The 14,809-nt window shown below is 45.9% G+C and overlaps 1 protein-coding gene across 1 annotated transcript in view; it reads left to right on the top strand.

Moving 5' to 3' along the window:
- The window catches only part of LOC149472960 (cadherin-related family member 4-like), a 140,778-nt gene that overhangs the window by 87,553 nt on the left and 38,416 nt on the right, over positions 1-14,809 (top strand). Inside the window, exons 11-12 of the mRNA XM_089686741.1 lie at positions 587-732; positions 4,129-4,309. Coding sequence (XP_089542867.1) covers positions 587-732; positions 4,129-4,309 — 327 coding nt within the window. The remainder of the gene's footprint in view (positions 1-586; positions 733-4,128; positions 4,310-14,809) is intronic.

The following is a 14,809-nucleotide window of genomic DNA, read 5'->3' as shown; positions in this document are numbered from 1 at the left end:
TTAAGCCCTTCCTTTTTCATAAGAGTCCTTAGATCCTCCCTTACTTTTCACATCCTCTGAGTCCTCTGTTCCCCCATCTTCTCACATCACTTCAAAGTCCTCAGACTTCCCCCTTCATTTGAGAGTTCTAGCTTCCAAAATTAACCAGGGGGTGGTTGTGGCAATTGGCAGGAGGCAGAGCAGATCTAGATAGAGGTAGCATTCTGACCTTTTCTGAGAGCTAGGGCTGCCCTTAATGCTGCCTTCCATGGATTAACATAACCTGCCTGCACCATAGAAATGCATGACACTGCATAAACATGGGATGCAATATGTCTCCCATGACAAACCCAAATATAAAAACCCCATTTAAAGATTGCCAGCATATATACAATATTTTATCCTATGATATATTTAGCGCATAATAGAAATTCTGATTAACAGAGTACTGTGCATGCAAATTTTAACATTGAAAATTATGAATATCAGTATTTTGCAAAATAATGTAACATACATTATACTGTTATAGAATAAGTGTATGTATTTATATTAATTTTGTATTTGTATGAATTGTAATTGTTGTTGTTTCTTTATTCAAATATGTTAGAAATTTGCCAAATAGGCCTATCAAAATCCCTGAAAATCTTGCTCCTGGAACAGTTATCATAAGGTTACAAGCAACTGACCGAGATATTGGAGACACTGTGCACTACGAATTTTTTACAAGGTACCCTGGATTTTTCATAGATGAAGGTAAAACTCTATTTGTGATGTATAATTAAAAACAACAAAAAGCACAGTACAGCTATAAAAAAATGACAGATTGGCACATATAAACTTCCCAGTTTGGATGACATTGGATTGCTAGTGCAGCAGTGAGATTATTATTTTGCAGTATTCACTTCAATTATCCCATAATGGGCAAACTGCATTCCTATTTTTTATATTTCCTCCATACTGTATATGAGAGGGTATTAAAACTTGACCAAGTAGAAAATAGACTTCTCTGATAAGAAGCATGGATGAGCTCAACTATGAGGAAAGATTACAGGAACTTAATTAAGTCTCTCTTAAGAGGAGATTAAGGGAGGATATGATCATTATGTATAAATACATAGGTGGTCCATATAGTGAGTTTGGTGTAGAGTTATTCACTTTAAAGCGGAGCTCCACGCAAAAGGGGAAGTTCCGCTTTAAGGCTTCGTCCCCCACTCCCTGTTACATATTGGCACCTTTGGGGAGTGGGAGGAAGGGGTACCCAAATACCCACTTCCGCTGTGATCAGATAAGCGATCAGAAGCAGACTTTGTCCCCTAAACTCTCCATAGCCTTCTGGGGCATGTGACAGGTCCCTAAAGGCTACGTGACCATTCAAAACACTCAGCACTACTTGTGCATATGCGATGGGCACCTGGCTGTGAATTTTCAAACTGTCACAGCAGGGTGTCCACACTGAAGGTGCCGGCACTGAGGACACAGGATGGACAGTGAGCCCGTCCTGTGTGAGGACACTGCAGGATCAAAGGATAGATGTGTGTCTGTTTTTTTAGCTTTTTTTTAGCTGCTGACTTTGATTTTTGACTGGTCCTCCACTTTAAGGTCACCACAGAGGACAAGGGGGCATGCTTTATGTCTGGGAAAAAAAGAGATTTAATCTCCAAATACAGAAAGGTTTTTTCATAGCAAGAGCTGTGAAAATGTGGAATAGACTCCCTCAAGAGTTGGTTCTGGCCAGCTGTGTAGATTGCTTCATAAAAGGCTTGGTTTTTTCCTAAATGCACATAATATAAATGGATACTAACATTTATAGGTAAAGTTGATCCAGGGAATATCTGATTGCCTTTGGGGTAATAATAATAAATAATTAATAATAGGGGGAATATTTTTTCCCTGCTGGAGCAAATTGGATCATTCTTTGCTGTTTTTGTTTTTTTGCCTTCCTCTGGATCAACTGTGGGTATAGGAGTGTGTATATAGAATTGTATATATATATATTTTTTTTTTTTTTGGTTACTAAATAGACTTGTGTCTTTTTGCAATCAGACTAGCTGTAACTATATGTAAATATGTTAGTAAATTAATCCAAATGTCTTTAAAATTAAAAAAAAGCATACACAGTCTCTTTCAGTGTTTAAATATAACCTTTTTGAGAGAAACACAGAGGTTTCTCACCTACTTCTGCAAATGCGGTTACTTGGCTTTCATGCTGATATTAAGACATCAATATTGAGTCACTAACTCAGAACAGGTGTGCAGACAAGGACTTTAAGCATTGCAAGGAGAACAATGATGCAGCAAACGATTGGTGTGCCCATGCTGCACTGACAATGGAAGGGGTTTAAAGGGGCATGGATATCTGGAACCAGAGCCTACCCACTGTATATACAGTACAGTGTCACATCCCTTGTACTCACGAAACATGCTTGAATAATTGTTCCAGAAGCATGAGTCTCACAGGCACATATAAACCTTAGCACAATCATTTTTCTAAAAACTGAAACTTTCATTACATATGCTTTTCTACACACAGAATATAGATCAAGAGGTAGCACTTTGTCTGTGCCTACCTTAAAGAAGAGCTTGGAGCAAATATTGTGGGACTATTTTGCAAACAGCAACTATTAAGGTGATAAATACTTTGGTCAGAAATACTGCATGTAATAGAGCATATAGAGTTCAGGGGCACAAGTATACAATCTACAGAGTGCAGTAGTCAATAGTATGTCATATACAGCCAAAAGTACAGAATCCAGTGAGGCCTAAGGCTTAGTAAGCTGCAAGTGATTTCTGACCTGGACTCAACCACAAAATGAAATTAAAGACAAAAAAAACCCTAAAAAGAAAGCAAAGTGACTGATTGGCAATAGAGTAAGTAATTTATTAAGTAACCATAATCTATCCTTATGCAGTTATTTCCACAGCAGCTTTCTATACTCTAACACTATAGCTGCTCTATCCTTCAATTTATATTAAGGGGCTGGCTTATCTAAAATCCTCCTTATTGACCCTTCTAATCCTGATCGCCATAGTTCAAAGGTCATGCTTTCCAGATGAATTTGTGCATAAATTTGCCATGATAGCAAATCTTGAACCTGCAACATTTGCCTCAAATCTACAGTAGCGATACACACAAACTGTATCCCTACTCCCTTCTACCCCCCTCATACAGAGCTTATCTTTTTCCTCCTGCACCTCTCATCCATTACTCTTCCATTACTGCTCACATTGAAACCCTTGCTCCTCTTTTCCACAACTGCTCAACTGTTCACCCCTTTCTAACACTGCTCACCTCTGCAGCTTTTTTCCATAACTGTTCACCTCTGCATCACTTGTAACCCCTGCATCTTTCTATCACCACTGATCAGCTCTGCACATCTCTCCATCATGGTTCACATCATCATGCTTCTTCCACCACTCCTCACTTTATCTCTTTCACCACTGCTCCACTCTGCACCCCATAGCATCCTCCTCCACCACTGCTTTCTTTTAAAATCTTTTTCCACAACGGCACACCTCTGCTGTTACATCTCTTTGCTTATAACATTTGGGTCTACTACCAGGTGCATGTGGTCTTTTCTCTTTCTGTCTATGCAGCTGCCCTATCTTTACACTATCATTCCACCTCTTGCTTCAAAATAGCTGACAGCAGGCAGAGACATGTAAAAACAATGGCCAGTGGCAGTGGCCTCAACACCTTGGTGCCATGCAAGTGATGCAGGACACATTCCCTGGGTGCCTGGTGCTACCAAAACCCATGTCTGTGGGTTTTCAGATCTGTATACTTGTTTGGGTTCAGTAGATTACAAAGTATTGAAATCACAGGATCAGCATGACAGCCAAATAACTAGAATTTCAGAAGTGGTCAGCAATGATTATCTCTGTATTCCTTTTAGAAACTGTTTCATTTCAAACAAATGTAATCCCATACATCAAGAAATTGTGTGGTGTGGTTAGCCCAGAGCACCAGCTGATGGTAATGTTTATATTATTAGTCTCCATCATCACCACAAGACATAATCTCAAATCATATGTTAATAGGATAAATCTAATATAAACCTTGTTTCTCCAAGTTTAACTAATGGCATGCACTTCTAAATATATTGTATTATATGCATATATAAACAAACAAAATTCATGTTATTACTGCAGATTCTGGTGAAGTAAAAATTGCTTACCTCTTGGACTATGAAGACCCTAACATTGTTTATGAACACCGAATAATTGTCCATGCTTTTGATAATGACAGAGTTCACACTGCAGTGGCAGAATTAATAGTGCAACTAACAGATGTTAATGATAACTATCCCCTGTGCGAAGGATTTCCTAATATGTAAGTACAATCCGAGTATAACTCCACATTAGTTGAGGAAAGTGAAAACCAACCATAAATGCTTTGTGCAGTACAAAGATGTTATCAAACTTTATTACAGAATGTTACCTCATGTCTACATTAGTAACAATACATCACTTAGGTGAATCCATGTAAAACATATATCAGTTACGGCTATTGGAGGGCCGAAAAACCTACTAGATTTTTTATAACTGCTGTGGCATAATTCACCTGTTTGATTTCCCAACTCTGAGAAGAGAGAGGCTACTTTTGATGGTTTGCCAAACATGAACAGAAAATGTGCCATTGCTGGCTTGATTGATATAAGAAGACAGTAAGTGGAATTTGTCCACTGCATTCACCCAAAAAGTAAAATATCCCTTGTGGATTAACCCTACCACTCTATACAATATGCTCAATAATATGGACTTATCAGGTAAGTTAATTGTAGATTTAAAACACCATTTTTGTTAATAGTTGTATTTTCCTTGTCACCTTGGCAATACATTTAGTTAAATAATTTTAATATCTACAGTATTTACCCTGTTTTAATGTTTTGTTTTTGTGATTCATTTTTCATGAGTGTCAAGGTCTATCAGTCTAATGCCTGGATAGATTTGTGTTTTCAGTGCAGTTATCAGCTTGGAGTAAATTCAGGAGAACTTCCATTAGTCAATGTGGTAAATGGACATTCCTGTTTGCACACAAGCTGAGTTATATGGGAACTAAAATTTTAACTAATGTTTATTTCAAATACCAACCATGTTTAGAGAAAAACAAAATATGCAACTTCCCTTTGAGCTGACTAGGTAAATGAAATGAATATAGGCTAGGGTGAAAATTCCAGATTTTGTAAGGCATTCTCAAGATGGTGTATGTGCATACACTGGAACACACACCAATGGGTGCCAACTGAACGCAGGTGTGTTTATACAGCTGGTGATGTGTGCACAACACATTCTGTCCTATCCTCCATGTACTGTATATGAAAACCTTATATCACCATTGTGGAGAATTGATGTTCTCTCACAGCTACTATAATGCCTGTGAACATTAACCAGTATTGGCAGAGAAACCTGTTCTTGCCAAAAGCTCATGAAAGCTTGCCATTAAGCACAGTTTACATTTGTGATGCAATAATACATTACATGCTTTAAAAGTGTGTAGGAAACAAGTTGGCAAAACAAAACAAAAATACGTAAGTAATATCTAATGAACAACATAATTAATCATAAAATAATATCCAAGGATCTAATATATAAATTTATAAGTTTAGTCTGCATCATATTCATAAAGCAAGAGAGTTTTTTTGCTATGCATTTTATCCAGCCACAAAGACTGTCAGTTACACTGTCTTGGGATAAAGAAACATCCTATCCTGTAGCCTGAACTTTAAGCTGTCACCCAGAATCAGTTATTAGAGCAGCTTTGTAATAAGCAATATATCCTGTTGGGAAGCATCTCTTTTGAGCTTCCAGAACTAAGAACACTGCCAAACTGAAATATTAGCCAATTCATGGCACAAAAAAGAGTGAGAGTTAGAAAGACAGGATATAGAACAGGAAAAATACCACACATTGATCAAAGCTGCTTGAGATCAGAATAACTGAACTTTTTGTTCTATGATGCATGGCACTCAACCATAGACTAAGTTAAAACAAAAATAAAAAACATAGGACTGGCATGAGGTTCTGCCTTACAATATAACACTAGTTCTGTATGATATATTATTACCTACATGTCAAAATCTGAATAAGTTGCAATTCTCAAACAATTATATGTTTTATAAAAGCAGAGGCCTTGTAGAATAAAATGGTCATGATTGCCATTTTTATTTCTCACAATATGTGTGTAAATGTTTATAGAATCTATGTTTTCAAGAAAAGAAAACATAACATTAAATTTAGAGCACACAAAGACAATATGATGCAACTTGTTTTGGTAAAATAGAAACGATTGGGCCGCATTGCATAAACAGATAGTAAACATGTCAATCCTTAATAGAGATGAGCGAAGTATTCAAAAATTCGATTCGACCGATTCGGCGAATTCGTGGTCAATATTCGATTCGAGTCGAATATATTCGCTGTGAATTTAACTTAAAAAAGGGTGTTTCTAGGCTTCAGAGAGACTTAATATTAGTGCAGAACACTGTACCTTTAATTTAAATGCCCTTGGAGTCTGCTGGGGAAGAGAAATAATACTGTCAGTCAGTATGACATGCAGATGAGTGCCGTCGATCTTAGAGTCACCGCACACTTCACTCATTTGGCCAGTCACGGGGCCAAAACCAGTGTTTGGAGCCACAGTGTGGCGGTGGAGGCAGCAGCAATGGGAGGCCATACAGCAAACTATGACAAAATGGAAACCAGCAGGAGTGTGAGGAGACCTCAAAGTGGCACATGGCAGAGTGGCAGAGTGGGAGCAATGGGAGGCGGTACAGGGACCCATGTCACACTGTGGACCCAGCAGCAGCGTGACGAGGCGGTACGGGGGCCCATGGCAGATTTGGGGCCTGGCAGCACCTATGGGAGGCCTGTAATCTGCCAGCAACCTATGACAAAATGGAAAACAGCAGGAGTGTGAGGAGACCTCAAAGTGGCACATGGCAGAGTGGGAGCAATGGGAGGCCGTACAGGGACCCATGACAGACTCTGGACTTGGCAGCAGCATGAGGAGGCGGTATAGGGGCCCATGGCAGATTAGGGGCCTGGCAGCAGCTATGGGAGGCCCGTAATCTGCCAGCACCCTATGTCAAAAAATTGAACACACCAGCAGTGTGAGGAGACCTGAAAGTGGCACATGGCAGAGTGTGGCAATGGAGACAGCAGCAATGGGAGGCCGTACAGGGACCCATGAGAGACTCTGGACTTGGCAGCAGCATGAGGAGGCGGTATAGGGGCCCATGGCAGATTAGGGGCCTGGCAGCAGCTATGGGAGGCCCGTAATCTGCCAGCACCCTATGACAAAAAATGGAACACACCAGCAGTGTGAGGAGACCTGAAAGTGGCACATGTTTGGGGCATGATTCATGGCGGATTTAGTCAGTTGTGTCAGGAACTGGTGGTTTGAAATCCAGACTAATCCACGCCTGATTCATTTTCACAAACGTGAGTCTCTCCACACTTTGGGTGGACAGTCGTGTCCTCCGCGGAGTTGCAATACCTCCTGCCGCACTAAACACGCGCTCCGATGCCACGCTACTGGCCGGGCATGACAGCCTTTCAAGGGCAAATTCAGCTAGTTGGGGCCAAAGGTCAAGTTTCGTTGCCCAGTAGTCAAGGGGATTGTCTACCTCGGTTGGCAGGGTGCTGTCCAAGTAGGCCTAAGCCTGTTGTTTGAGGTCCTGCTCCAGGTCCACCTGATGCTGCTGCTGCTGCGGCTGGTTAGTAGTTTCCTCACTGCGCTGGTGAAGAAAGCTACTCATCATCGACTGCAGACTGAGGCAGCCGCTGCTGGTGGAGCTGCCACTGCTCCTACCACCCCACCCCTCCCCTGCTGCCATGGCAGCGTAACGCGAGCGCACAGGGCCCACAGTGTCTGAGGATGGACGTTGGCAAAGACAGGCAGAGACCAGCTGACTACATAGGTGGTTTTTATAGTACGTTATTTTGGCCTCCCTCTCAGCAGGTGTGAAAAAGGCCACTATTTTGGAACGGTAGCGAGGGTCCAACAAGGTGGACAGCCAAAAGTCATCCCTCTGTCTGATGGTTATTATTCGGCTGTCGGTACGCAAGCAAGCGAGCATGCTATGGGCCATTTGTGCCAAGGAATGCGAGGGACTCCCTGCCTCCATCTCCACAGCATACTGCCACGGTGCGTCTGGGTCCACTGTCTCCTCTTCCTCTTCCTCTACCAGATGCTCCTGCTCCTCCACTCCTGTCCGCTGAGTGGAAAAAAAAACCCATTTCACTCAATAATTCATGAGCACCAATGTCCTCCTCTACCTCCTCCTCTTCTTCCTGTCCTGCTCCCACAGGGGTCATGTGGCGTTGAGATCTATGCGCCACGTCTACCGCACCCTGACAAGCCATTGTTAATAGCATTTGTTCCAGGACGTGCAACAGAGGAATGACATCGTTCATCCCATAGTCCTGCCGACTCACGCATAGCGTGGCCTCCTCAAAGGGCCTGAGCAAGCGCAGGTGTCACGCATGAGCTGCCAATGGCTGACATCTAAGTTACACAGGGAGTACCTTTATCCGCTTTTAACATCAGGAAATCTGTGATGGCCTTTTGCTGTTCGTAAAGGCGGTCTAACATATGTAGGGTTGAATTCCACGTTGTTGCAACGTCACAGCATGAGGAGTCGGTACGGGGGCCCATGGCAGATTACGGGCCTGGCAGCAGCAATGGGAGGCCCGTAATCTGCCAGCACCCTATGTCAAAAAATTCAACACACCAGCAGTGTGTGAGGAGACCTGAAAGTGGCACATGGCAGAGTGTTGCGATGGAGACAGCAGCAATGGGAGGCCGTACAGGGACCCATGAGAGACTCTGGACCTGGCAGCAGCATGAGGAGGCGGTATATAGGGGCCTATGGCAGATTAGGGGCCTGGCAGCAGCTATAGGAGGCCCGTAATCTGCCAGCACCCTATGTCAAAAAATTGAAAACACAAGCAGTGTGAAGAGACCTGAATGTGGCACATGGCAGAGTGTGGCGATTGAGACAGCAGCAATGGGAGGCCGTATAGGGACCCATGAGAGACTCTGGACTTGGCAGCAGCATGAGGAGGCGGTATATAGGGGCCTAGGGCAGATTAGGGGCCTGGCAGCAGCTATAGGAGGCCCGTAATCTGCCAGCACCCTATGTCAAAAAATTCTACACATCAGCAGTGTGAGGAGACCTGAAAGTGGCACATGGCAGAGTGTGGCGATGGAGACAGCAGCAATGGGAGGCCGTACAGGGACCCATGAGAGACTCTGGACCTGGCAGCAGCATGAGGAGGCGGTATATAGGGGCCCATGGCAGATTAGGGGCCTGGCAGCAGCTATAGGAGGCCCGTAATCTGCCAGCACCCTATGTCAAAAAATTCAACACACCAGCAGTGTGAGGAGACCTGAAAGTGGCACATGGCAGAGTGTGGCGATGGAGACAGCAGCAATGGGAGGCCGTATAGGGACCCATGAGAGACTCTGGACTTGGCAGCAGCATGAGGAGGCGGTATATAGGGGCCCATGGCAGATTAGGGGCCTGGCAGCAGCTATGGGAGGCCCGTAATCTGCCAGCACCCTATGTCAAAAAATGGAACACACCAGCAGTGTGTGAGGAGACCTGAAAGTGGCACATGTTTGAGGCATGATTCATGGCGGATTTAGTCAGTTGTGTCAGGAACTGGTGGTTTGAAATCCAGACTAATCCACGCCTGATTCATTTTCACAAACGTGAGTCTCTCCACACTTTGGGTGGACAGTCGTGTCCTCCGCGGAGTTACAATACCTCCTGCCGCACTAAACACGCGCTCCGATGCCACGCTACTAGCCGGGCATGACAGCCTTTCAAGGGCAAATTCAGCTAGTTGGGGCCAAAGGTCAAGTTTCGTTGCCCAGTAGTCAAGGGGATTGTCTACCTCGGTTGGCAGGGTGCTGTCCAAGTAGGCCCAAGCCTGTTGTTTGAGGTCCTGCTCCAGGTCCACCTGATGCTGCTGCTGCTGCTGCGGCTGGTTAGTAGTTTCCTCACTGCGCTGGTGAAGAAAGCTACTCATCATCGACTGCAGACTGAGGCAGCCGCTGCTGGTGGAGCTGCCACTGCTCCTACCACCCCACCCCTCCCCTGCTGCCATGGCAGCGGAACGCGAGCGCACAGGGCCCACAGTGTCTGAGGATGGACGTTGGCGCACAAAGGCAGAGACCAACTGACTACATAGGTGGTTTTTATAGTACGTTATTTTGGCCTCCCTCTCAGCAGGTGTGAAAAAGGCCACCATTTTTGAACGGTAGCGAGGGTCCAACAAGGTGGACAGCCAAAAGTCATCCCTCTGTCTGATGGTTATTATTCGGCTGTCGCTACGCAAGCAACCGAGCATGCTATGGGCCATTTGTGCCAAGGAATGCGAGGGACTCCCTGCCTCCATCTCCACAGCATACTGCCACGGAGCGTCTGGGTCCTCTGTCTCCTCCTCCTCCTCCTCTACCAGATGCTCCTGCTCCTCCACTCCTGTCCGCTGAGTGGAAAAACCACCCATTTCACTCAATAATTCCTGAGCACAAATGTCCTCCTCTACCTCCTCCTCTTCTTCCTGTCCTGCCCCCACAGGGGTCATGTGGCGTTGAGATCTGTGCGCCACGTCTACCGCACCCTGACCAGCCATTGTTAACAGCATTTGTTCAAGGACGTGCAACAGAGGAATGACGTCGTTCATCCCATAGTCCTGCCGACTCACGAATAGCGTGGCCTCCTCAAAGGGCCTGAGCAAGCGGCAGGTGTCACGCATGAGCTGCCAATGGCTGACATCGAAGTTACACAGGGGAGTACCTTTATCCACTTGTAACATCAGGAAATCGGTGATGGCCTTTCGCTGCTCGTAAAGGCGGTCTAACATGTGTAGGGTTGAATTCCACCTTGTTGCAACGTCGCAGATCAGGCGATGATGTGGAATTCCGTTCTGCCGCTGCAGCTCAAGGAGGGTGTGCTTTGCGGTGTAGGAATGGCTGAAATGCATGCAAAGTTTACGTGACATTTTAAGGATGTCTTGCAGTGGGATGGTAGATTTTAGGAACCGCTTGACAACCAGATTGAACACGTGAGCCATGCATGGTGCATGGCACAACCTTCCTTGACGCAGAGCAGACACCATGTTCTTTCCGTTGTCGGTCAACATGGTTCCGATTTTCAGTTTGCGCGGAGACAGCCATCTGTCGATTTCTCTGTTCATTACACTCAGAAGTTCCTCCCCTGTGTGACTACGTTCGCCTGGACCTGGCAGCAGCATGAGGAGGCGGTATAGGGGCCCATGGCAGATTAGGGGCCTGGCAGCAGCTATAGGAGGCCCGTAATCTGCCAGCACCCTATGTCAAAAAATTCAACACACCAGCAGTGTGAGGAGACCTGAAAGTGGCACATGGCATGAGAGACTGTGGACCTGGCAGCAGCATGAGGAGGCGGTATAGGGGCCCATGGCAGATTAGGGGCCTGGCAGCAGCTATGGGAGGCCCGTAATCTGCCAGCACCCTATGTCAAAAAATTCTACACACCAGCAGTGTGTGAGGAGACCTGAAAGTGGCACATGGCAGAGTGTGGCGATGGAGACAGCAGCAATGGGAGGCCGTACAGGGACCCATGACAGACTCTGGACCTGGCAGCAGCATGAGGAGGCGGTATATAGGGGCCCATGGCAGATTAGGGGCCTGGCAGCAGCTATGGGAGGCCCGTAATCTGCCAGCACCCTATGTCAAAAAATTCAACACACCAGCAGTGTGAGGAGACCTGAAAGTGGCACATGGCATGAGAGACTGTGGACCTGGCAGCAGCATGAGGAGGCGGTATAGGGGCCCATGGCAGATTAGGGGCCTGGCAGCAGCTATGGGAGGCCCGTAATCTGCCAGCACCCTATGTCAAAAAATTCAACACACCAGCAGTGTGTGAGGAGACCTGAAAGTGGCACATGGCAGAGTGTGGCGATGGAGACAGCAGCAATGGGAGGCCGTACAGGGACCCATGAGAGACTCTGGACTTGGCAGCAGCATGAGGAGGCGGTATATAGGGGCCCATGGCAGATTAGGGGCCTGGCAGCAGCTATGGGAGGCCCGTAATCTGCCAGCACCCTATGTCAAAAAATTCAACACACCAGCAGTGTGAGGAGACCTGAAAGTGGCACATGGCATGAGAGACTGTGGACCTGGCAGCAGCATGAGGAGGCGGTATAGGGGCCCATGGCAGATTAGGGGCCTGGCAGCAGCTATGGGAGGCCCGTAATCTGCCAGCACCCTATGTCAAAAAATTCAACACACCAGCAGTGTGTGAGGAGACCTGAAAGTGGCACATGGCAGAGTGTGGCGATGGAGACAACCCACCGACTGTTTTGCTCGCTGCCAAGCTGCCACCCTCTTCTCCTGATGATGCGGAAGCAATAGCCTGATGACGACGAGGCTGCCAAGTGCGATCAGCCTCATCATCATCAATTAGGGTCTCCGCCTCACTACTAGCCCCCTCGGCTGCGTGTGGGTCAGGAGACAGACCTGTCTCTACACCGGCTACCGAGCCACTCTCCTCGCCACTACTTCTTCGCCTGGCTGCTGAAGAGCCGGATGTCTCCCCCCGTTCCTGACCGCCCTCTGTTAGCTCTTCCTCACTGTACTGGATGACACCGGGAGCACTAGCCTCTGGCTGCGAATAGTGCTGCCTCGACCCCTTCCTCTGCTGCCACGTCTGCTCGCTCCTAAAACATTGCCTCCTCTGCCACTCCTCTGCATGTTGTCTGACATACTCTTTAATTAAACGATTCTGTGTCCCTGAGTAACAATTCTGTGGCCCTAAGTAACGGTTCTGTGGCCCTCAGTAACAGTTCTGTGTCCCTGAGTAACAATTCTGTGTCTGTGCGAGTAACAATTCTGTGGCCCTAAGTAACAGTTCTGTGGCCCTCAGTAACAATTCTGTGGCCCTAAGTAACGGTTCTGTGGCCCTCAGTAACAATTCTGTGTCCCTGTGTAACAATTCTGTGTCTGTGCGAGTAACAATTCTGTGGCCCTAAGTAACAGTTCTGTGGCCCTCAGTAACAGTTCTGTGTCCCTGAGTAACAATTCTGTGTCTGTGCGAGTCACAATTCTGTGGCCCTAAGTAACAGTTCTGTGGCCCTCAGTAACAGTTCTGTGTCCCTGAGTAACAATTCTGTGTCTGTGCGAGTAACAATTCTGTGGCCCTAAGTAACAGTTCTGTGGCCCTCAGTAACAATTCTGTGTCCCTGAGTAACAATTCTGTGGCCCTAAGTAACGGTTCTGTGGCCCTCAGTAACAATTCTGTGTCCCTGTGTAACAATTCTGTGTCTGTGCGAGTAACAATTCTGTGGCCCTAAGTAACAGTTCTGTGGCCCTCAGTAACAGTTCTGTGTCCCTGAGTAACAATTCTGTGTCTGTGCGAGTAACAATTCTGTGGCCCTAAGTAACAGTTCTGTGGCCCTCAGTAACAGTTCTGTGTCCCTGAGTAACAATTCTGTGTCTGTGCGAGTAACAATTCTGTGGCCCTAAGTAACAGTTCTGTGGCCCTCAGTAACAATTCTGTGGCCCTAAGTAACGGTTCTGTGGCCCTCAGTAACAATTCTGTGTCCCTGTGTAACAATTCTGTGTCTGTGCGAGTAACAATTCTGTGGCCCTAAGTAACAGTTCTGTGGCCCTCAGTAACAGTTCTGTGTCCCTGAGTAACAATTCTGTGTCTGTGCGAGTAACAATTCTGTGGCCCTAAGTAACAGTTCTGTGGCCCTCAGTAACAATTCTGTGTCCCTGAGTAACAATTCTGTGGCCCTAAGTAACGGTTCTGTGGCTCTCAGTAACAATTCTGTGTCCCTGTGTAACAATTCTGTGTCTGTGCGAGTAACAATTCTGTGGCCCTAAGTAACAGTTCTGTGGCCCTCAGTAACAATTCTGTGTCCCTGAGTAACAATTCTGTGTCTGTGCGAGTAACAATTCTGTGGCCCTAAGTAACAGTTCTGTGGCCCTCAGTAACAATTCTGTGTCCCTGAGTAACAATTCTGTGGCCCTAAGTAACGGTTCTGTGGCCCTCAGTAACAATTCTGTGTCCCTGTGTAACAATTCTGTGTCTGTGCGAGTAACAATTCTATGGCCCTAAGTAACAGTTCTGTAACCCTCAGTAACAATTCTGTGTCTGTCCCTGAGTAACAATTCTGTGGCCCTAACTAAAGTTTCTGTGGCCCTAAGTAACAGTTCTGTGGCCCTCAGTAACAATTCTGTGTCTGTCCCTGAGTAACAATTCTGTGGCCCTAACTAAAGTTTCTGTGGCCCTAAGTAACAATTCTCTGGCACTCAGTAACAATTCTGTCTGTCCCTGAGTAACAATTCTTTGGCCCTAATAACGTTTCTGTGGCCCTAAGTAACAGTTCTGTGGCCCTCAGTAACAATTCTGTGTCTGTCCCTGAGTAACAATTCTGTGGCCCTAACTAAAGTTTCTGTAGCCCTAAGTAACAATTCTCTGGCACTCAGTAACAATTCTGTCTGTCCCTGAGTAACAATTCTGTGGCCCTAATAACGTTTCTGTGGCCCTAAGTAACAATTCTCTGGCACTCAGTAACAATTCTGTCTGTCCCTGAGTAAGAATTCTGTGGCCCTAACTAGCGTTTCTTTGTCCCTAAGTAACGATTCTGTGGCCCTCACTAACAATTCTGTGTCCCTGAGTAATGGTTCTCTGTCCCTAAGTAACGTTTCTCTGTCCCCAAGTATCGTTTCTGTGGCCCTAACTCTGTCCCTAATACAGAGCGGTCTGCCTCTGTTCAATGACTGCAGGCAAATGAAGAATTCCAAAATGGCCGCTATTTATAGCTCGACCATTAC

This window comes from Staurois parvus, unplaced genomic scaffold, assembly GCF_062004578.1.
Source record: "Staurois parvus isolate SC_StPar_1 unplaced genomic scaffold, SC_StPar_1.0 ptg000019l, whole genome shotgun sequence".
NCBI lineage: Eukaryota > Metazoa > Chordata > Amphibia > Anura > Ranidae > Staurois > Staurois parvus.
This window is presented reverse-complemented; position numbering and strand designations above follow the sequence as displayed.